Consider the following 24,250-nt stretch of genomic DNA (forward strand, 5'->3'; position numbering starts at 1 on the left):
GAGTGCTGCGGGCAGTGCCCAGGGCAGGGTGTGTGCACTGCTGAGGCTGCGGGCACTGCCCAGGGCTGCGGGCAGTGCCCAGGGCAGGCTGTGTGCACTGCAGAGAGCAGGGTGCAGGCACTGCCCAGGGCTGAGGGCACTGCTGAGGCTGCGGGCACTGCCCAGGGCTGCGGGCAGTGCCCAGGGCAGGGTGTGTGCGCTGCAGAGAGCAGGCTGCAGGCACTGCCCAGGGCTGCGGGCACTGCTGAGGCTGCGGGCACTGCTGAGGCTGCGGGCACTGTCGAGTGCTGCGGACAGTGCCCAGGGCAGGGTGTGTGCACTGCTGAGGCTGCGGGCACTGCCCAGCGCAGGGTGTGTGCGCTGCAGAGAGCAGGGTGCAGGCACTGCCCAGGGCTGCGGGCACTGCCCAGCGCAGGGTGTGTGCACTGCAGGGAGCAGGCTGCGGGCACTGCCCAGGTCAGGCTGCCTCCGCGGGGCAGATCCCGGCCCACACTGCAGCGGGAGGCGCCGGGGCAGCAGAGGAGCGACTCCGGGCCCGCCGCTCTGGGAGCGGGCCCGCCGAGGGCACTAACCCCGCTCAGAGCAGGGATGGAGGCGGCGCGGGAGGCGGCTGGAGCAGCTGAGTGCCAGCCGCTGCCCCGGGGGACAGGAGGACACGGCCCCGGTGCTGCCGGGGCAGCTCCTCAGGACGCGGCTCCTGTTCACAGGTGTTTCCTCCATGGGTTGAATTGCATCACACCAACACTCAAAGATTAGGAACCTGAGGTGTAATGGATCTTCCGATGGCTTTTTAAATATCTGGTGAGAGGGGGCTGCTTTCCAAACAGCAGAATCTACACCAAAATGATCTTGATTTGAATAAGTATTCCATCCTTGTTTGGTAAATATACCCAGTGTTAATGGTGCTTAATGGTGCCTGTAATTGGTGTCTAAAGTTATTTAAAAGTAAATTTACTAGAAAATAATTAGCAATTTTATAGTTCACTACTTCCTAATTTTGTCGATAAAAGTTTTTCTGTGTTTTTTATCAGATGACACAATAGGACCATGCTGTGGAATAACCTTTTTTTAAACAAGCAGGAAATTGTGCACACAAAATAAGATTAAAAATTTTTCCTCCAAATTTCTTACCCTGGCAGCCAGCCCTCCCTCATCCCTCTCTTTTGCCACTGATTTATCCTTAATCAGCAGCAAGTGAAATCTCCCAGGTATTGCTCAGGGATTTGTTCTTTGTGACCTTGGGAGGTGCACCCCAAACTGAGAGGTCAGTGAGGAAAGCTCTCCCCCACTCCAGGACTTGCAGGCTGGCCCAGGTGGTTCTGCTCCTGGTCCTCATTCTGGTCCTGGCTGCAGCACGTGCCTTGCCCAGCCCTTTTGGCCATGGGGGCCACGGCCTGGGGGGCAGGTCACAGCAGCCAGGTGGGCTGGGGTCACAGCAGCCAGGTGGGCTGGGGTCACTGCAGCCAGGTGGGCTGGGGTCACGGCAGCCAGGTGGGCTGGGGTCACAGCAGCCAGGTGGGCTGGGGTCACTGCAGCCAGGTGGGCTGGGGTCACGGCAGCCAGGTGGGCCGGGGTCACAGGAGCCAGGTGGGCTGGGGTCACAGGAGCCAGGTGGGCTGGGGTCATGGCAGCCAGGTGGGCTGGGGTCACAGTGGCCAGGTGGGCTGGGGTCACAGGAGCCAGGTGGGCTGGGGTGACAGCAGCCAGTGCTGTCCTGCTGTGGCTCCTGCTCATGGGGTGTTGGTGCTGCTGGGGGGGGCAAGAGAAATGGAGCCAAGAAATGCAGCTGCTACAATGATTTATTGTTTAGTGCTGGGGGTTCCAGGGTTCAGTTCAGGACAGTCACATCGTTCAGGTACAGAGACACTGACGGACAGAGACGCACTGGGGAGGCAGTGACAGCACAGCAATAAGATTCAGAACAGACCCACTCTCCATTTCCAGTCTCTGAACCAGAAAGTACCAGCTTTTCCAGAACAATGAATCACTCAGTCTGTGTATAAAATTAAATATAATTTATGCTTTGCTAATTGAAACCAAATACAAAATTCAATTTCCTGGGTATTCTAATGCTGACATTTGAATAGTTTTTTTTTTTTTAAAAAAAGTGTTATTAACCTGACTCTCATTTGGCAGGCCTCTCTCTGGCCAGATAGAAAATAATCCCCCCATCCAGCCCCAGCTGCAGTGGGGCATACATGGGGCGCATTCCCAAAGAGCAAAACAAAATAACACCACCCCCCAGCCCAACCCCGTCCCCATGCCCCAGCCCAGGGTGGCTGGCATGCCCCGGCTCCCTCCCAGCACTGCAGCACTGGCAGCACCACAGCTGCGCCTGGGGACAGGGCTGGGGGGCTGCAGGGTGCTGTCCCCCCACGCTGCGTGGCTGGTGTCCATGGAGCACTCAGGGCAGAGCAGCAGGGTCTCCTCTCCCAGCGGGCACCCATCAGCTCCTGCCGAGCTGGAGATGGTGTCTGGTATAAAAAATAAACCTCTGAATATATGGCAGAAATGACAGGAGTGAGTGTGGGGGCAGGAGTGAGGAGGGGCACAGCGTGGCCCCAGCCCACCCAGGAGCCACCAGCCCCAAGCTGAGCCCCTGTGCCAGGCAGCCAGAGCCAGTCCCAGCACCCAGCCCAACCCTGCTCCACGCTGGGGCTGCAGTGACAGGCAGAGATTCCCAGGCATCCTCTGCTGAGGGGGACACTGGGCCTGGAGCCCCTTGTCCTCCATTCAGCATCTTGCACCAAATCCTGCAACAACAGGTTTTATGTAGGACCTGTTCTGATATTTTAATAATGTGTGAAACATCATAAGATTATTCTTATTATATACTTCAAATTTTCCTGTAGTAATTTGGGAGTTTGTGGGTTAGTGAAAACTGTGCTATGTCAGGAGCTGTTTTTACATCTGACCAGGCTGATGGGAACTGACATGGTGTCAGCAGGGACCTTGCAGTGTCCCTCCAGCACAGGCCACTTAGTAAATGGTCCAAATGGCTTCAGCTCTTCTCATGCAGTCCAAGGCACCGGCACCATTTCATGGCATAGTGAGCCACACGACAGGCCCTGGAACCCTGAGCAGGGTCAGCTTCTCACCCAGTGAATGCAACAGTGATTTCACCTGCTTAGCTGGAGCTGTAGGGAGCTGAACCAGAGCTGAGTCCTGGTCCTCCCGCAGCAACCCCTTCCTGCACCTCTGCCGCAGACCTGCCCAGTGTGAGGGGCTCTCATGTGGCTGCACCCCAAGCTGGAGGCAGCCTTAGCCCTCATCAGAGCAAAGAGAGCTGCCAGCAGTGTCTGAGTGCCCTGAGAAATCACCATGTGAGGGACCATTTCAGCAGCTCTGCTTTCACCTCTGCTCCCCCTCTGCCTGGTTTCCCGCAGCAGTGGAGGTGGAACTGTGCAGTTGTGTGAAAGCTCTGCTCTTCTCTGCTGGGCCCAGCAAATAGCTCTCATGACACTGGGGGATCGAGTAGGGATATAGGTTTAGTCTATAATTTCTACCAGGATTTGCAAATTTGGGTGTCTTGGTCATTTCCACTGGAAAGCACATTTTGTGCGCTGAGCAATGCTTGCCGTGGGAATTGATTGCTCTTTTGTAATTCTGAAGTAAGATGAAGGCTGTTTCCCTGTTCTGCGACCCCAGCTGTCCGCAGCAAGCAGCAGGGATTGCATTTTCAAGGTGCAAACAAATGGCAGTGCCAGGGGTCCTCACTGTCAGACCCCGTGCCAGGGCTGTCCCAGGCCCCCTCCCCTCGGTCCCCACCGGCAGCACTGGCTCCAAACCATGGAGCAGGGAGCAGGGCATGGCCTGGACGTGCTGCATGGGCACCACACAGTGCGCCACACTGTGCCTTGGCAGCCTGGCTGGGCAGTGGGAGCCTGGCTCCCTCCTGGGGAGCCTGGAGTGCTCTTTCAGCTTCCAGGAGGGTGGAGACCTGGGGGGATCCCAGTTCTGATCTCACTGAGCATCTCAGCAAAGAAGGAACAACTCTCTTCCAACAGGGGAGGTGCACCCATCAGTCAGAGGAGAATTGAGACCAGGTGTCTGTGGCACTTGGTAAATTCTAGTTTTAGTGCAAGAAGTAATTGAAATGTTTGGTGCAAATGAAGTTCCTGTACATAGTTCCTTTGCAGCATAACTGGCTTTATTCCTTCCACACATGAAGACCAGTGTGCATGTGAGTGCACGAGGCCTGAATTTACCAGATCTGATGCTGCTGTTTGGGCAAAACTAAAGTGCAGGGCAGGAGAACTCAAATCTATGGGTTTGTCCCAGCGCTGGGTTTTGGGAGCCACCCTCTCGCCAGCTTGCTGTGGCAGGAGGTCTGGACCTGCCTGCCTGGCTGCAAGGGGGACACCAGCAGCGAAACGTTGACACAAAGTGCCCCCTGGCCCTGAGGAGCCGTGCTCCCCCTGCCTCCTCCTCCCACCTGCCCCTGCCCCAGTGCTGCGGTGGGCAGAGCCCGAGCGCAGCCCGAGGTGACACAACAGTTCCAACTGCACGCGTGGGGCGACTTCTGCTGCAGCCCTGGCAACACAAGAGCCTGTTACACACAGGGATGAGCCTCTGGCCCCAAGAGAGTTTTGGGTCTCAAATGATGATTTACATCCCAAAAACAAAAAATCTTTTTTCCTGATTTTGTGGTTCTACTTATCACTTTCTTCCTGCTCCCACTGGAAATCTTGGCCTGTCATTTGGTAAAACATGACATTGAAGGGTTTGTAAAACTTCCGCAGTCTGTGGATGACATCTGGGTCTATTTTGGGGTGAGTTCGACCCTTGGACTTGCCCAGACACCGGGGAGCACTGCTGTCCTCTGGCTTCTTTAGACAGGGAAACCCCTTCGTTTTATTAAAATAAAAATGCTTCTCTGTCACAATCCTCTTGAGGCCTAAGAAGTCCTGGACCTTGGCCATTTCCCCAGCTGGGTCAGTGATGAGTCTCTCACCACTGACAAACAGGATCTGGGAGAGGGGAAAATACTGGAGCCAGTTTTCCAAGTGCAGGGCATAAATCCCAATGCGGATAGCACTCCAGGAGGCATCAATCAGCCCCAGGGTCCTGTTCTTGAAGGCCAGCACCTCAAAGGTGGGGATCTCTGGCTTTTTGGAGAGGGTCTGCGTGTAGTCCGAGATGGCGCGGGTGACGGGGTTGCGCACCACCACGATCAGCTTCGTGTCCTTGGCCATGGAGTGGATGCGCCGCGGGGCCTCGTTGGTCACAAAGTAGCTGGGGGTCTTCTCCATGGTGATCTGGCCCTCCAGCGTCTTGGGCATCACGTTCCTGTGCAAAAGCAGAGGAGGGGTTAGCGAGGGGCCAAGCAGGGGTGGGCACCTGTGCAGGTGTGATGGGACATGCAGGAGGAGAGATGCTGTCACTCCTGTGTGACCCCCAGACCCGAGTCCTTCTGTCTTTGTTTCTTCTCAGCCCCGGCCATGGTGGGCACCCGAAATGTAACATCAGCCTTGGCTGACACATTATGCAGACAATTTGCCATAGGCGTGCGTAGACCAAAGCTAATTGACACTAAACCTGCACAATACCTGCCTGCTCAGAAGCCATCTGCTCCCATTTGCTCAATTAAGCCTATTCACTCCAGAGCCGTGTACGGAGCGCCGCAGTTCGGATTACACAGGACCTTTTTGTTATGATGACGTGCTTTTAAATGTCTCAGCTAATAAAACTTAATACAGAATAAGATCCCTTGCTTCTAGTACAATAATTAAATTTATTTACTATCTTGTGTGTGAGAAAGAATGACTTTTCTTTTATCTCTAATTCACATGCTCTGTCAATAATTAATTGCAGCTGGGTTTTGAGCTTCCTGTGCAAGCACTTTTATTAGCCAAAAGGAATTTGCCTACTGGATAAATTAGCATGTAGCAAGATTTTCCTGGATAGCATATTACCATATTGTAAAATGAAACTGCAGCGAGATAGCAGTTATGTCTAAGAAAATTAAGAGGTAAATTCTTGTCCCAGTCCCACCAGTTAAGGATTATCATAGCCAGCCAGAGGCTTTTAAGTGATCACAGAATCACAGAATAAGCTGAATTGCAAGGGACCCACAAGATGTCCCCCGCAGGAGTGTCACAGCCTCATTCACACCTGTTGTGCTACCAGATGGCGCGGGGGCTGGAGGCTGTGCCACAGCCAGGGGCCTGCCCGCTGCCCACACCCAGCCTCAGCATGGCCCTGCCCGTGGGCAGTGCCAGCCCTGCCTCAGTGCCAAGGACAGGAACGGGGTCGCTGCCCCGGGGAAGCACCCACGGCACTGGGCAGATCTCCCGTGTCAGAACGGAGGATGGCGATGCCCATGGCCTTGCAGGATTATCCCTTTGTACTGCAACTATTTTTAGTACAAACATATGGTGAGGAAATAACGTGGATAGGCTTGAAATGGCTCTGTGAGAGCACCTTGGGCAGCGACAGCCACAGTAATGCTGACGTCAAACTGCTGGGCCCCAGGAAGACCCATTTCAGGAATAACACAGCTGAAGCCTGGAGCAGAAGCAGAGGACAGGCAGAGCCCGCTAGATGTGCCTGTCAGTGTCACCTCGTATTTGACTGCTACAGGCATCATCTGGCTTTAACGCCTCTGTAATCTGTGTATTCACTGCTGGTGCCGTCCAGCCCACCAGGCTTGTTCTGCTGGGAACAGGGGTGATGAGGGTCTCCTGCCAAGGCAAGAGTGAGGGTGGGTTTGCTGCTGCCACAGGGCTGCCAGTGTCCTCAGCATTTTGGGTGAAGAGGCTGGCGTTCCTCGGCTGCCCCTGTCCCGTTGCAGAACCTTCCCTGCTGAACAGTCCTGTCTGAGAACCAGCAATGCAGCCTGCAGGGCTCCTTGTCTCTGGGCCAGCATGCTGCTGGCCAGGCTCTCTAGGGAAAGCCATCCCCGTGGCATCAGGTCCTGCTGGAGCTGCCTCCCCAATGGCAAGGTGCCTGCCAGCCTGCCTCCTGTCCAGAGCACTCTGGTGCTTCATGCTTGCCTTGCATCAGCCACTTGAGTAGCAGTGCCACGAAGGGAGCAAGGATTAGTCAGAATGATGTATCTTGAGGTATTTATTCCTTTAAGAAAAAAATTAAGAAAAAAAATTAAGAGGGATAGGAGCACCTGGGGACTGCAGATGCTGCAGAATTACAGACCAGCTTCCCTGGGGAATCCAGTACCTGAATTTAACAGCCCTGTGGGAAGGAAGCAGCTTTTATGGTTATGCACATCACAGCGAGACCCACAGATGATCAGGGAGGAGCCCTTGGGTGCCCAGTGCTGTCCTGCAGGGGGTGGGGAAGTGGGAGGTGCTGCCACCAGCAGCACTGCACTGTGCCCACTCTGCAGCCCCTGGCTATCAGCTGGTAGGGGAGGACGGGGAGCGACCCGCCTGCAGCAAGGACAGCAGCCACCACGGTGTCTGCTCCCCACAGCAGCATCACATGCCCCAGGGCTTTTGGCTTGGTTTGTAGAAAGCAAACACACTGGGGGTTTATAAAAGAAGCATGAACAAACATGTTAATTACAACTGCCCCTTCAGATGATGTTACCATAATAAACAAGAGCCAAGAAATTGCAGAGCTAATAATCTGGAAGTGTTGCCACATTTAAGGACTGTGTTTAACTCTGTGCACAATAAAGACAAATAGATGGATGGGCTGGCCCTGAGGAGAGAAAACAGGGAAGCAGTGATCAAGGAAAAGAGGAGGAGAAGCAGACTCAGCATTTGCTGCACAGTTTTAAGCATAAAGCTGGAAGCCACAGTTTGTCCTCAGGACACCCTGGCCATGCAGAGCCCGGAATGACTGTGGCTCTGGGACATGCATCCAGAAAAGCTTTACCCCAAACTCTGCAGTGTTTCAGAATCCCCCCACGTGCTGCCCTGCTGGGGCAGGAGCTGAGCTGCCCTGTGCAGGTGAAGGAGGCTTAGCCTGCAGCCCCAGGGTCGGTGCCCTGCGTGCAGCCGGTGGCAGGCAATAACTGCTGCCAAACAGAGAGCAGCACACTGCACGGCCAGCTCCTGCTGCTGGGAATAACAGGGGTGTTAAAGCTGGAGCAGCCGAGCCTCTGGCACGGCAGGAATGCTCCTCAGAGCAGTTAACCTTCACAGAGCTGCTGCCATGTGCTCTGCCCTAATTGCGGGTGTGCCGACGGAATTCTAACCAGCTCTGTGTGTGCAGGCAGAGCAGCGCACAGAGCTCCCCTGCAGCGGCTGGTGCAGAGCAGTTTGCAGCGTGGGGCCAGGGCTTTGCTCCCTCTGAACACATGTTGGCTTTCCCTGCAGTGTTTGTGTCCCTTTCCAGGCCAGCCTGGCTGCTGAAGCTGCACGGCCAGGCAGTGACTGCGCCTGACGTGCCTGCACAGGGCACTGCAGGAGGTGTTAGAGCGGGACACGTCTACTCATGGCTCTGCCACTGGTGCCTCCCCACCTGCGCCTCTTCTCTCTTCATCACTGCTCACCTGAAAAAGAGGAGCAGTGGCAACAATCCACTGGCAGGAGCTCTGCTGGCACGGGCATGAACAAACCCTCTGCTCCCTTACGGGACGGGCATCGTGCCCTTGAGCTGTGGTGCAGCATCACTACACTGTGCAATGCCACAGCTGGGCTGCCATGCTGGCCTTGGACCCAGCAACTACCTCGTCCTCCAAGCAGGTGATCCAATATATATTACTGAGCACTTGCTTGGGCTTTGGATATTTCTCTCCTTTCCTGTTCATTCCCCAGTGCTCCTCAGAGGCTGAGGAGGGGCAGCTCTGTGCCCCCGGAGCTGCACAGGGGCTGCTGCTCTCACTCCAGGTTTCTGCTCTTGCACGGGGAGCCTCCAGCAGGACAGCTGGCTCCCGCCCGCCCTGGCTTGGAGCAGGGACCCTCAGTGGGAAAATGTGCTCTCGTAATTGCTCTTAACTGCTGGTTTCAAACAAGCTCTTTATTTTCAAAGGATACATTTTATAAATTTGCGAATTTGCATGTTGCCAAAATCCCCTTGTGGTTTATTTAAATCCAGATTATCTTGTTTATTCCTTCAGTCACAGCTGTCATTTATCTCTGTGTAGGCAGCTTGTTCACCATGTTGCAGGTTTCCTGCAATCCCACTCAAAAAGAGTCTTTGTTAACTGTATTTTCATGTTCTCAAAAAGAGAAAAAACTTCATAGCAGCTCCCAGGGCTTGGGGAATCACAGAGGAGGACAAGGATTTGCACAGCTGCCGTGGAAAGAGGAAATGGCCAGGTGCTGCAAGTGTCACCTGCCCACAGAGCTCTCCTCTGCTGCTCCTTGGGGTGGAGCAAACAGCTGCTTTTGTCTTCTGAAAAGACAAACATGAATCCTTTTTCTTTTTATTATTAACACATTCCAGTATAATTGCTTGAGCTGTCAGCTGTGACCTGCCAGTAATTCAGCAGGCGTGGGACTTTCAAGGGGAGAGCGGCATTGCAACTGAGCCCGCAGTAAGCATTAAAAGCAGAACCCATTTGCTATAAGCCCCCGAGTCAAATCTCTTGTTGAATTTGTTCAAACATAAATTTACAGCTGAATTTACATAGGTTTAATGTTTTATAATCTTTTCAGTCTGTGAATCTATATTCAAGAGTGAGTGCATTAGCTCAGAAATATTGTGCTTAACGCTGAAAATAATTTTAATCTCTCCAAAGTCCAATCCTTTGCACATCACTAAACCTCAGAAGCCAATCCCTTCTAATAAGAGACAAAAAACTTGCATCTGTCGCTGCCTAATAGATTCACATTGCTCTAATTCAAACAGCTCACATACATCTGTTAAAAAACACTAAACACAAATTATAAAGCCCCTTCAGAAAAGCGGGTGCCAGTTCAGACTGGGGGCCAAAGGAACTATCCCCAGGAGACTCACTGGAAGAGTTTAATGGTTGGGAATCTGGTGGCTGGGAGAAGGGGGTGATCCACCCCTCTCTGTGACTTGCATTCTGCTTTTGCAGGGCTTGTAACTCCAAATGGCTGCCGGTACCATTGGTTTCCCTCTCCAAAACAAGGAGCTTTCCCTCTTCCCAGAGTTTCCAAAGCCATTCGCTGTCCATGCAGAGCACTCTTGTGAGGGGCAGTTTGGGGTTGCAAGGACGGGTCCTTGCTCTGTGCCAGCCGTGTCCCTGCTGAGTTTCTCCCCAGTGTCCCCCAGCCCTGCAGGATGTGGGAGCCCCGGACCCCAATGCAGCCAGGGAACGAGAAGCAGCTGGGGCTTGGGAGCGTCCCAGTGTCCGTCAGCAGGGCCAGCCCTTCTGCCAGTGCCTCCAGGGCTGCCTGGAGCCGTCCGTCCGTCCGTCCGTCCGTCCGTCCGTCCGTCCGCAGCACGGCCGGCTGGAGCGCGGTCCCGGGTTGCCATACCAACGCAGGTGCTAACGCGTGTTGACTAGCTGAGAGCTGAGCTGATCAGAGAATGGCAGCTTGGGGTTGCCTTGGCAACCGAGATGCCAAATTGGAATCCGTGTCAATAGCAATGGTACCCGGGAGGCGGCAAGCGCGCAGGGGGCAGCGCCCGGCGGGGCTGGGGCAGCGGGGGCATCCACCTCCAGGGGCTGCGTGCCCGCTGGGGCATCTCGGAACCCAGCACCGGGGCCATCCACCTCCAGGGCTGCGTGCCCGCTGGGGCATCTCGGAACCCAGCACCGGGGGCATCCACCTCCAGGGGCTGCGTGCCCGCTGGGGCATCTCGGAACCCCGCATCGGGGGCATCCACCTCCAGGGGCTGCGTGCCCGCTGGGGCGTCTCGGGACCGGCACCGGGGCCATCCACCTCCAGGGGCTGCGTGCCCGCTGGGGCGGCTCGGGACCGGCACCGGGGCCATCCACCCGCTGCTCCTGCCCGTTGGGGCGGCTCGGAACCGGCACCGGGGGCATCCACCTCCAGGGGTGCGTGCCCGCTGCTCCCGCCGCATCCCAGCCGCCACCCCCAGGGCCTCCATCCCACGGGCACAGCTGCCCGGCTCCCTCCCTCGCTCCCTGTCCTCTGCCGTGCGGAGGGGTCGGTGCTGCCCAATCCGCCAGGGCTCGGCTCCGCAGCGGTGCCCGCAGGGAGGCTGCACTCAGGGGCACCCCTGCAGCCGCACCCCCAGACACGGAGGAAAGTGCCTTCGGAGCACAGCCCATTGCTAACGTGATTTTTCACAATATCGCCTAGTCTAGAGCCCAACAATCCCAATGAAAGGGCTTCTGTGTCTCCACGAAATGCAAAATCTTTAACGGCTCATTGGCATGTGCTTAAGTTGGCCTGGATAAGTTACTCCTGAGACCTGCTATTGATTCTGTCAAGGATTCAAAGGTTTTATAGGCATCGCTCAAGATCTCTTTAGTACTTGTACCTTCTTAATGGCTCTCATCACCAATGGAACTGGAAACATCCCCCAGCGCCCTGGGAACAGCTGTCTCCGTGCCAGGAGCCCGAGCCACGCTGCTGCCCAGGAGGGTGGCTGCCCTCCAGAGGGCCAGGCAAGCCTCCTTGGCAACCTGAGAGGGGAGCCTGTGGCTCCTCTGGGGTCTTTTAGAAGGTGGGGCAGATACCGGGGTTGAGAAAGGGCTGGGGGAGCAAACTGCACTCAGGAAGTCTCCTCTCCTCCTACCACTATGCAACAAAATCAGTGGGCAGGTGGCTGAATAGCAGACAAAAATATAAATATGCTTTGATTTCACTGGGGCCATCTGGCTCAGGCATGATAGGTGGGTAGGAATGCTATAATCATGGAGCAGAGTACTAAGCTGATCCATTAAAGTCCTTTAGCAGAAGCAACTATGGAACCTATATTAATCTGGCAATGCTTTGTGAACAGACATCACAAGGTTAGATCCATTCAGCTGCAATTAAAACCAGCCCTCACTGATCAGGCTAGCTGGGAGAGCTGCTGCAGCATTGTGTTCCCCAAGGCTCTCATGAGTATAGACTGTTGATACTTGCACAATGTAATCTGAAATTATGATCCTAATGCTAAATCTTGCTTTCTTCTGTTCTTCCCTCAAGTGGATCTCCTCTGGGACATGGCTGCTGCCTTGTGCCCAAATCCCTTGCCTGCACAGCTCTCACACAAATTGGATAGGCTCAGGTTAGTGCCGTGGGGTTCCTGATGGGGAAGTGCCTGACATTGTTTGACCAGGGATAAATTTGGCCCAATCTCTCCAATTTAAGTGCAAGATTTATTGTTGGTCAGCATGTATGGAACAGGTTGTGAGAAAGGTTGGAAATGCATATTTCTAGCCCCTCTGCTGTCAAAATTATTTTGATGAAGTCTCACTATCATTCCCTACAGAAGGCCATGATCCTATTCACTGGGAATCTCCGTGCTGTCTGCTGGATTTAGTTACTGTATTAGTCACAGTTATAGCACAGGACTCACGGGCAGGCAGGGGTGGGGCCTGCCTCCTCTTACTGAGGATGTTCAAGTCCAACTAGTCTGCTCCCAGTCCAGATTTCCCTTCAGCACAGGAGTTCAAGTCCTCTCGGTGCCAGTTCACTCACTTCCCACTGGTTTTTCTTGCCCCATGCCAGTGCTCAGGTATGGGGAGAGCTACATGAAATGCTGATGCACACTCAATCTCTGCAGGACAGAAACCTCTCTGAAACATGCAACCCAGTGCACCTTGCTGGCCGCAGCCATCACACACACTCCCTTCCCACCCCCTTGGGATTCCAGTCTGGGCGATCAATACCAACATGCAGCAGGACAAGCCCCCAGCACCAGCCCCAAGCGGAGCACCAGGAGCCCACAGGGACACCCGTGCAGGAGCTCTCCCGCCCGGGACTGCTCCCTCCCGGGGCTGCTCCCACCCGGGCCTGTTCCCGCCCGGGGCCGCTCCCGCCCGGGGCTGCTCCCGCCCGGGGCTGCTCCCGCCCGGGCCTGTTCCCACTCAGGGCTGCTCCCGTCCGGGCCTGTTCCCGCCCGGGGCTGGGCGTGCTCCCACCCGGGGCTGCTCCCGCCCGGGCCTGCTCCCGCCCGGGGCTGCTCCCACCTAGGCCTGCTCCCGCCCGGGGCTGCTCCCGCCCGGGGCTGCTCCCGCCCGGGGCTGCTCCCGCCCGGGGCTGCTCCCACACGGGGCTGCTCCCGCCCGGGGCTGCTCCCGCCCGGGCGGCTCTGACGGCTGCTGAGTGGTGCCGTGGAAGTTTCGGATCTGTTATCTGTCAATAACAGATGCTGCTTGCATTGCAGGCTGCAGTACCTGGAACAGCCAGTTGGATGTGGGAAAGCCACAGCTCATGGGGAGAGCTCTGTGCACACCGTGCAGCTGACATCCAGCACTGATCAGACTCAACTGGGTGGCCAAATCACTCCAGTTTCCCAAAGATGGGATGGGCCCTTCCCAAAGAAGACCAGGGAAATAAAATATTAAAATATAGTGGTTTGGAGCTGCATATCCTGAGGAGTCCTTTTTCATCTTCTGGAAAATTTAATTCTACCAGGAAAAACACCCTGGCAATAATGGCTGCCTAAGTGAAAGCACCACAGCTGTATCATACTAAAAGCTTTTCAGGGAAAAGAGTAAATAAATTCTATTCTTCAGATGTATCTGGATGTTATCCTAACGCAGTGCCAGAGTAATAGGTAAGCCATCAACAGCTAAAAGGCTGGGAATTGTTATGGAGTAGCGATACTGCCAAAGAGGCTGAAAACAGCAGTAATCGTTCACACCCCGTGCTGAGCTCCAGCGCCGCTGGCAGCCGGGCACGGCAGAGGGACCAGCACACAGAGGCCGGACACAAATCCACCATCAAGGCTGCCACGGGAGCCCCAGGCAGGTCAGAGGTGGTGGCAGGAGCATGACCCTCTGCACCTTCACACCTGCAGTTTCCTGTTCCTTTTTAGCTGTCAATGAGATGGATCCATGCAAGCCGTCGGTGCTGCAGGCAGAGCAGCTGAAGGGGCAGGTGGGGAGGCTCTCTCTTTGCTCTCTAGCAAAGCCAGCTCCAAATCCCTCCACAGAGACACTGAGTGGTGAGATCTTCCCAGCTGCATGAGCCTCTCAACTGCCCAAAGCAAGATATCCACTGCTTATTCTGCAGAGGACCAGTGCTTGCATCCAGCCTCTGGAGCCCTGCGAATGCCTGGGCAGAGCCCCAGTGCTCCCCTTGCCATTGCAGGCAGCAGTGCACACCAGTGCCCCAGCCCCTCCTCTGCCTCCTCCCCATGCAAGTGGGAACCACATCAGTTCCAGCATCAGACAAGTCCTGCAGTGGCCAGGGCATCTCCCAAAACAACTGCCAAGGACTGCACAGATCCAGGACTTGCCCATTCCCACCCCAGAGCTGCTCCCCTGCCCCTGGAGGGAGTGATGCCAGCCAGGCTGCTGCCGAGGGCACAGCTATTTATTATTTGCTTCTGTTGATTATTTTTGGGTTTAAGTTCATTTATTATGTATGCAAGAATGGTAATACACTGGCATCTGAATGTCTTTTAGGCATACAATATCCTTATTATTCAAAGTGGTTTTTCCTCCATAATTGAATGGTTTACCTTATTATTACACTATGTTAATGACCCAGCATTTCCATTTTTCTATAGGATGCTTAATTGTAAGCAAAGTGCAATCAGAATCAGAGATGCCATCTGTAATTGACAGCATCATAATAACAGCCAGAATTGCAGGAACGAAGTACCAAAATAAGTAACAGTGGGGAGAAAGCTGCCCTGAAAGCCCTCAGGAAGCTGATCTGGGCTGGGACAGAGCCCGCCCACACAGGATCCTCTCCCCAAACTCTGACAGTTTGGGCATTAACAGAGATAGAGTGCTATTGATATCAGTTTGTACATTTAATCAGTTTTTTTGCAGTTTTCAGCGAGATGTGAACTATATCCCTGTCCAAGGCATTTGGTTCAAATCAGCTGAGACAGAGAATAATCAAGATTTATGATTCTCATTCTGACTCGGATCACACAGTCAGTGCAAACGGTACCGCAGAGCTTCCTCCCTGAGCCCCAGTGACATCCCTCTGCTTGCCCTCACACAGTGATTTAACGTCCATCCCAGGGACTGTCACCGTGCCCCTGCAGATAATGGTGACTCTGGGTTCTCTCCAGAATCCCCAGGGGTGGCACTTGAGGGGCACCGCAACCCAGTTTGGGGCTGGTTGGCAGAAATCAGTAAAACAGCACTTGGCAAAATAAAAGGGAATTCATCTTGCTGTGCCTCCCAGCGCAGCCTAGAGCAGCCTGGAGCAGGAGCAGCCTGTGGCCTGCCTGACCTCTCTTACCCAGGGCATCCCTGCTGGGGAAGCGCACCGTGGGCTCTCACAGGTGAGCCATACCTACCCCTGCAGGAGCCAGGGCCCCAGAGCAAAGTGAGCACTGGAACTGCACAGGGAAGGGCCAGGGATAGCTCAGGAGGCAGCTCCCAGCACAGCAAGGGCTGTCAGCACATCCTACAGGCAGTTCCATTTCCAGGGGCTCAGCAGCAGCCAGGGAGCCAGAGCTCTCCAAGAGCTCAGCTGGGAAGTGAATGTTTAGATAAAAATTAAATGATCCAAAACCAACTCTAATAAAACCAGCCAGGTGATGGGAACAGAGCAATGGTGAGGCAATTTTCAAGCCATTTTGAAGGCAGCCATGCTGTGTGTTGCTGGCTGGCCAGTGTGCTGTTGCTGGCTCCTGGGATGCGCGGGTGGGCTCCTGCCCAGACATCTGCTCCCATCAGTAGAGGATGGATGTGAGCCCAGGCCAGGCAGCCCAGCCACAACTGCGGAGGAGGGTCCTGGCACATCCCCAGTGCCCAGCAGACCTGGGGGTTCCCCTCTCTGGGCAGCACAGCCCCACATCTCAGCCCACAACCCCGGTGTCACAGCTCTCCAGTGCGGGTCCATGGGAAGAGAGTGTTGTGATCCTGCTGCTGAGTGGCTCCATGCAGGAATGGGGCAATGGGAGCTCCATCTGGCAGGGGGCTGGGATGGGGAGCAGAGCCTCCTCTGCCTGCTCACAGTGATGGGAGCTCCATCTGGGATGGGGGGCACAGCCTCCTCTGCCTCCTCTCCCTGCTCACAGTGATGGGAGCTCCATCTGGGACAGGGGGCACAGCCTCCTCTGCCTGCTGCCCTGCTCACAGTGATGGGAGCTCCATCTGGGATGGGGGGCAGAGCCTCCTCTGCCTCCTGCCCTGCTTGCAGTGATGGGAGCTCCATCTGGGATGGGGAGCACAGCCTCCTCTGCCTCCCTCCCTGCTCGCAGTGATGGGAGCTCCATCTGGGACAGGGGGCACAGCCTCCTCTGCCTCCCTCCCTGCTCACAGTGATGGGAGCTCCATCTGGGATGGGGAGCACAGCCTCCTCTGCCTCCCTCCCTGCTCACAGTGGTGGGAGCTCCCTCTGGGACGGGGAGCAGAACCTCCTCTGCCTGCTCACAGTGATGGGAGCTCCATCTGGGACAGGGGGCACAGCCTCCTCTGTCTCCTGCCCTGCTCACAGTGATGGGAGCTCCATCTGGGATGGGGAGCACAGCCTCCTCTGCCTCCCTCCCTGCTCACAGTGATGGGAGCTCCCTCTGGGACAGGGGGCACAGCCTCCTCTGCCTGCTCACAGTGATGGGAGCTCCATCTGGGATGGGGGGCACAGCCTCCTCTCCCTGCTCACAGTGGTGGGAGCTCCCTCTGGGACGGGGAGCAGAACCTCCTCTGCCTGCTCACAGTGATGGGAGCTCCATCTGGGACAGGGAGCACAGCCTCCTCTGCCTCCTGCCCTGCTCACAGTGATGGGAGCTCCATCTGGGACAGGGGGCACAGCCTCCCTCCCTGCTCACAGTGATGGGAGCTCCATCTGGGATGGGGAGCAGAGCCTCCTCTGCCTCCCTCCCTGCTCGCAGTGAGGGCAGGAGCACGAAGGCAGGGGGGCTGCCCTGCTGGTCCTGCTGTGCCTGCACAGGGGCCCTGCTGCATTCTGTCTCAGCAGGGTTTGCTCAGCCACCTTTCCCCACACGCTGTGTGCAGCAGCACTCAGGGTTAGCCAGGGCTCTCTGTTAATTCACACATGTAGTGTAACATCCAAGTGAGTGAAAAAACAGCCTGATGCCACTCCAGTCAATAGAGTAAACAATTCCTGGTTTGGATAAACAGAATCACTAGTGTTGAAGAGCTCTGGGCAGCACTGCACAGTCTGATTAGTGTAAATGCTAAACACAAACCAATTAACACTCTCTAAGTCTGCTTATCTCATGTCACTTAGTGCTAAAATAAAGGCTAACACTAAACACACACATTGATTTAGCCATTAAATCTAGCATCACTCAAAACAGCTCATTATATCACCGAGAAACAAATAAAGTCACCTGAATTTTCAGAAGCTGCTGTATTATGAACAATGACTCATTTGCTCCATCCTGCACTAGGGAATCACTGCTCATACTGAGAACAGACTGATACAGCTTCACCCAAAAATCAAACCTGGGCCACAGGCAGAGGTGCCAGGTGCCATCCCTGCAGCTGGCCTGGTGCTGTGCCACCAGCTACAGTGCCCAGGACAAAACATCGCCACCACTAACAACAATTGCTTGGCCAGTGCCAGCCATGGATCCCAGGCATCCATCAGCTCTGCTGAGGAAGAGGAAAGACTCCACAGTCCCAGCAAACCCCACCAGATGCCAGTGCACTTTTCGAGAGCAAAACCAGCACTGACAGAACATCTACCTTAGTCCCTGAGGAGCTAAAGCTACTTTGGGTTTGATTTGGGCCTAATTTGGGCTTTTCTTCAACTAGAAATTATTGAAAGCTGGTACGAGGGAAGCTGATGATAGGAATAGCCTGTCTGGGGGTATCCTGCCCTAACAAGCACTGGTAGCAGGCAGGGAAGGACGTGTGGATGTTAGCAGGCAGTGTGAGATGTTTACATTCCTAATTACAAGGGCTAATTCTTCGCTTTGGCCAGGTATCCCTTCTGCAGACAAGGTTAATGGGATGTGAGAGACCACAGCTGCCACAGCACCGAGTGAGGAGGACAGGCAAGAGACAGCAGCATTAATCAGCAAGGAGCCATGCAAAAATGGTTATCTCAAGCTGTTTGGAGGCACAGAGTAAAAATAAATCTCCCTGAGTTTAATATTCTGCCAGTCAGCTCCTTTTTGTAGGTGGAATCTATTAAAAATTATCTTTCTGCTAAAATGCTAAAGTGTTTCTGACATTTAACAGCTTGCTTCGAGCAAAAAGGTGCAATAAATACATAGGAGAGCTAATTGGCACCAGAACATCCAACATCCACCCAGCACGAGCAAGCACTGCTGCGTCAGCTCCTGAGGCCTCTGGCAGACCCCAGCATCTGCCCTGAGAATGGTGCCCTGCTCACCTGGGGAACTGGGAGGTTCCCACCATCATCCAGCATCTGCAGATGGAGAGGCTGGAGCCAGGGGGCTGGGGGACACATGCTGCAATCTGGCCCTACCCCAGTCTCCACTTTGAGGTACTTGGTTGCTGCAAAATGCAGAAGGAGCTGCTTGGCAATGTGGTCTCAATAAAAATTAATGCTTTAACAAGAAGCCAAATAGCTACAGCTAATGTTCTTCTGAATGAGATCTAAATTTTATTCATAAGCATCAGTGTCAGGACTAAAATAACAGTTTTATGGACACTATGAGCATAAACAGCTCTGCTGATTCAAAAACAGAAACTGCACTTCTGAATGAATCAACGTGTTCATTTGGAACAAAAGCACTGTTCCAAACACATGCCTCAAATAAAAGAGAAAGCCAGAGAGTGTTCTCCTGGTGAGTCTGCTTCCAAGGAATGCACTGCAGAGGGGAAGGGAGATGAGGGAACAGTGATTGGGAATGTGCTAGGGAGAAGGAGCAGGGCTCACTCAGGGACTCCTGGGACACAGCTGGAGGTGGGGTGGGATGGTGTTTCCACCTCATCTGCATGTGGAAAAGAATCACAGGTGAGAAAGAAGAGTGCTACCCTCCTGCAGAAATCCCTGCTGAGCTCCAGCATTCAGGACTGGGTGGCTCTGGCAAATAGTTGAAATGGCCTTTGTTTATTTAAGGTCAATGCCTCAGGAAAGGGCAAGAGCTGTATGGCTACAAGTAATTGATGAGGGATTTTTAGAAAAATACCTCTTGGAGAGTGGGCTCAGACAGACAGAAGTGAGGTAGCCCACAGTGTGGCATGCATGTGTGGGCAGTGGCATGGCCACGCTGGCCAGAGACTCCAGAGCATGGCTGGGATGGGGTGGAAAACACATTCTATGTTCAGTGAGGAGTTTGTCGTCAGGCTGCTAGTGGAGCCTCTGGACAATTTGTTTACTTTACAAGGCCAATTAGGGGTCATGCAAGAGGGAAGCACCAGCTCCAGCATCCCCATTCCCACACCCTTTCTGCAAATGGGAACGGGACCAACGGGACTGAGCACGTCCAGTCAGCACTGAAACACCCCAGATATCGTGATCCTTGTCCAGCCCTGGGAGCCCAGGCTCCCGAGATGAGGCAAGGCCAGTCCCCTGCGCTGGGCAGCCCCCAGTCCCCAAGAGCCCTGCGAGCTCGGGTTCTGCAGGGAGCCTCTCTGGGAGAGCCGGGCCTTGCTGCTGCAGTGCTTCGCATAACTGGGGCAATATATCTGTGGCCACAAATGAAAGATCAATATTTATTTAACAGACACACTACCCTTTAGAGGCCCCTAATTGTAAATTAATCATCATTAACCGGCAGTAATTGAACACGCTGAGAGCTGTGATCGCAGCTATCCCCCACAGCAGGGCTTGGCTCCTGCAGAGGGGAGTGGGATGAAACTCAGAGCTGGCAGGGGGGCCCAGGGGGGCCCTGCAGGGATGCACGGGGGCTGCTGCAGCCAGGGTTTTGCTCAGCCCATAGCAACCCAGCGCTGGTGGGCTGGGGACCCTCACAGTAAACCCTGGAGCAGGCAAGGGCCCCTCTGCTGCAGCAGCCCCACAGCCCTCAGCAGGACACACTCTGGAGCTTTGGCCCCAGCTCCAAGTGCAAAGGCAGAGTGCTTCAGGCCAGACAAGCCCCCCTGGCCTGTGTGTGCAGCACAGGGGGCTGAGAAGGGCAATGAGAGGGGTGACAGGCCCATCACAGGGAAGGAAGACACAGCTCTGCTCTGCCTGCCTGGGGAAGCACCTGCCCAGCACCATCAGCACCTGCACAGAATGCTGACGCTGCTCACCTGCTCAGTGCATGCTGCCTGCTGGAGGCACAGCTGCTGGCAGACTCTAAGCCCAGGGGATCCCTTCCCTTTGGGAGGAGAAACTGTGGTTTGTTTCTTTCCAGATTTCCCAGGAACGCAGACCAGCAGTGCAAGCACCAGCTCTCAGAGCCGTGGGGCAGGAGCTGCTGCTGCCAGGGGGTCCAGGGGGACACAAGGAGATGCACAGCCACCAGAGCAAGTGTTGTGGAGAGCGCTGCTTTCAGACACCCTTGAACACTGGAGGGCTCTGGAGATGCTGGTGTGCTCTCTAGTCTGGGGCTTTGGGAGGCTCTACCCCGTGTCACCGTGATTAAGAAACAAAATCTAACATTGTCCTTGGTGTGAACACAGGCGAGTGCTCTGGCCTCAGTGCCAGCGGGCTGTGTGGGGTGAGCTGGCAGCAGGAAATGCAAATTCTCTTTCTGTAAGGACGACAGTGGCACAAATGCTGACTTTATTAAAATGCAGAATTATTTCAGGGCCCTTTGTTTAGCTCAGAGCCCGGAGGTAATTTATGCACAAGGATGGAGCAGCGAGGGCTGTGCTCGGCTGCCTGGCATTGCCAGCAGCTCTTGGCTGTGCTCCTGGTGTGAAGGCTTTCTAACTCTGGAGGGAAGGTCTGGGAAGCCACAGTCTCACTGCTTGTTCTTGCTGAAGGATTCTTCCTGTCCCCACAGCTCCTGTGTACAGCTGCTGTGGATGGAGGCTTTACACAGAGACTAATTAAGTGCTTGCTGATCGAGTCAGCCTGTCTTCTGTCCAGAGACATTCCCTCTCTGCCTGCCCCCTCCTGCTGCCCCGAACAGCCTGACTGTGCTGGGCCTGGGGTCTGCTGTGCCCACGCGCCATCCCCGGAGCTGCTGAGGGCAGCCCATGCTCCCCACGGCTCCCCGGGAGCAAGGCAGGACCCCTGCCACACCGAAGCCTGGCCAAGGAACCTTTGGGCCATGGGCAGTGAGGAGGGGCCCCTCTCTCTGCCCCACCCTGGCTGTGAGCTGCTCCTGTGAGCTGTGGCCACCAAACACATTATCACCCCTGCCTACCCCAAGTGCCCTCAGGGGGGGCAGTTCATCGACTTTGCAGCCCATGAATTCTCTTTGGATTTGGAGACTCTCAAGGCAATCTGAGCTTCTGCAAATTCTCATCAAAACTTGGGACTTAGCTGGCACTTCCACTGCTTTGGCCTCTCTATCAAAGGGATGTATGCAGGATTTGGCAGAAGAAATTCCAGAACCTGGCACAGAGATGACAATTAGTTTCTTATGAATAAATACTACAGCTTGAAAGGATGAGGTTCAGAACTCCAGCATGGCTGGAGCTGTCCTGGTCCCATAAACAGCTGTGGGGGTCCTGCAAAGGTACAGGGAGAGCATGAAGCAGGGCTTTCCCACAAGCAATAAAAGGCAAACAGAAGAGAGGTCTCAAGGTCCCTGAGCAGCAGCAGTAAGCTCACTTGCTCATCACCACAGTCCTGGGAGAGGGTTGTGGTGGCTCAGTTGGAGCTGGCTGAAGGCTCACACCACTGCATTTCAGACGAACAGGTTCAGCCAGGTGCTGGAGTGAAGCAGCACAGCCCAGGGGCACAGAGGGGTGCCAGGATCTGTCCTGGCAGCAGCTGGGCACTGCTGCAGCAGCACGGGGTGCAGGGACTAATGCCAGGCCCTTCACCTCTGCCAGCCATCACTGCAAAGGCAAACAGAGGCTGCTGGAGCTTCTTGGCAGGGAGGTTTCTTGAAATGAAACCTTTTCAGCAGGTTATGTGCTCTTGTTTTGAAGAGTTTAAACCATGTCCAAGATCAGGCTAGATTAAATCCTTGACTTCCACTACTGCCCAGAAAGCCTCATCTAGGCTGATTCATGTTTTCATCTGCATACTAATGCTGGGCTTTAATCAGCAAGGAAACCTTCCAGCACATTGCTTCAAAGGTAAATGTCTGCAGTGGAAGGCACACAGGGAGGAAACCCCTGCCAGCTTCTTTCCCCCTTTCCCGTGCCACATGCACCGGATTTGCTGTCTCTCCTGACAGGACACAGGGGCTCCACTGCCTAACCCCCTGAGCTGCATTAGGCTGTGCACTGCTGGGGCTGTGCTTGGGGAATATTGCTGTGTTTGACACAAGGTCTGGCTTCACTGAGCCAGGTTTATCACCTGGTAAAGCTGCTGTGCCCAGACATCACAGGCAGAGCAGAGGGCCTGCTATTAGCAGGGGAAGGAGCTGGAGAATAAATCCATGACTCCCGCTTTTGTGCAGGTGGAGTGCAGATTCCTGTTGCAGAAGATCCGTGCAGTCTGTGTGACTCCCAAATCCCACCCTGCCCCTCAGACATCGATGCCAGCAGCTGGTCACAGCCCGCAGGCTGACAGGAGGAGGGATGGAGCCGAGAGCCCGGAGCCAGCCACCCTTCTGGAGGGAGATGCTATTCTTAGGCGGGTATTTGGAGGCAGTTCAGAGGAACCTGCCTTGTCACACTTTTAAATTCCTCTCTCTGCAGTGGCACGGTGACAGAAGCCTCTCCGTATGGTGCCGTGGGAGGGAAAGCTTCCGCCTGCCACTGCCTGTGGCGGATGCCACCCGGCGCACTGGGCACCTGCCACCACGGGGCTGGCACCCCGACTGCAGCGGCTGCCAGGGCAGCCACAGCCCAGCCAGGGCAGCCCCAGCCCAGCCAGGGCAGCCACAGCCCCAGCCAGGGCAGCCACAGCCCAGCCAGGGCAGCCACAGCCCCAGCCAGGGCAGCCACAGCCCAGCCAGGGCAGCCACAGCCCCAGCCAAGGCAGCCACAGCCCAGCCAGGGCAGCCACAGCCCCAGCCAGGGCAGCCATGGCCAAGCCAGGGCAGCCACAGCCCAGCCAGGGCAGCCACAGCCCAGCCAGGGCAGCCACAGCCCCAGCCAGGGCAGCCACAGCCCAGCCAGGGCAGCCACAGCCCTAAGCCAAGGCAGCCACAGCCCAGCCAGGGCAGCCACAGCCCAGCCAAGGCAGCCACAGCCCAGCCAGGGCAGCAACAGCCCTAAGCCAAGGCAGCCACAGCCCAGCCAGGGCAGCACGGCAAGCAGGCTCCTCGCAGTGGGCAGGTTCCTGGCCACAGAGCACCCATTCGTGGCACTCAAACACCCTGCCTCAACCCCCAAGCATCCTGCTTCCCTAAACCTCTCCACTTCTCATTCCTCACATGGTGATCTCCTTGCTACACATGCCACCAATTACTATGCAAAATAATCATGTTAATGCCCACATCCATTAGCGAAGAGACAAGGAAATCTCCGGCACTCACCAGCAGCAGGTGGGGACCACAAGCACAGCCTGCAGAGACACGGGGCTAGCAGCACTGGGACAGCACGGCTGGAAGGAGCTGAGGAAGCCCCAGGTTACATGGAAGGAACATGGGCACAGCCTCAGCAGGAAACAGTTCTGTAACGTGAGTGGCTCCATTCCAGCTGACAGTGGCACCGCGTGCCACCAGCCTGTCCTGCCACAGGCAGCCACTGTGGCACACACATCCCAGTGCCACTCCTGCACTGTCACTGCAGGGCAGCACACGGCATGCCTGCCCTGGCTCCTGGCTGCCGGTTCCAGCAGCAAGCACTGCATTTCCACAGACTTTCCTAGAGGAAACGTTTCTCCTCTGTGTTTGAAAGGTTCCAGCAAACAGGTGTAAGCAGGGCTAGGGTCGGCCGTCCTGCACCAGAGGCAGGCGTGCAGCCCCACTGCAGCACACAGAGGTGTGAGAACATTAATCACCGCTGCCGAGCTCCTTTCCTGCCGCTGTGTCACAGCCCTAATTGCGCTTGTTAAGTGGAATGTCTTCCTGGCACTTGCTCGGGGCCACGGCTCGTTCAGGTAAGACAGAGCCGGGTCGATGCCGCTTGACAGGCGATGCACTCCGCTGCACTCGCAGCGAATGCTGCACGGCCTGTGCCCCTCGGAGGGCTCGCACCCAGCGAGGAGGGCATCCCCCGGAGCCCAGGGGCCCCAGTGTCGCCGGGGCACCGTGGGGAGGGATGTCCCTGGCACGGGTGTGTGCTGTGCCGCCAGCACTGCATATCTGCACCTGCAGCTTCTGCCAGGAGGGCACCAGCCTCCAGGGAAACCTGCTCACATTGCCGGGAACAATCACCCCAGCCCAG

At 55.4% G+C, this 24,250-nt stretch overlaps 1 protein-coding gene across 1 annotated transcript in view; it reads right to left on the minus strand.

The window, feature by feature from the left end:
* Positions 1–1,781: 1,781 nt before the first annotated feature.
* HS3ST4 (heparan sulfate-glucosamine 3-sulfotransferase 4) overlaps positions 1,782–24,250 on the minus strand; it is a 57,223-nt gene continuing 34,754 nt past the window's right edge. Inside the window, exon 2 of the mRNA XM_054643880.2 lies at positions 1,782–5,289. Within this exon, the coding sequence (XP_054499855.1) occupies positions 4,653–5,289 (637 nt within the window). The 3' untranslated portion in view covers positions 1,782–4,652. The remainder of the gene's footprint in view (positions 5,290–24,250) is intronic.

This window comes from Agelaius phoeniceus, chromosome 16 (assembly GCF_051311805.1).
Source record: "Agelaius phoeniceus isolate bAgePho1 chromosome 16, bAgePho1.hap1, whole genome shotgun sequence".
Classification (NCBI taxonomy): Eukaryota; Metazoa; Chordata; class Aves; order Passeriformes; family Icteridae; genus Agelaius; species Agelaius phoeniceus.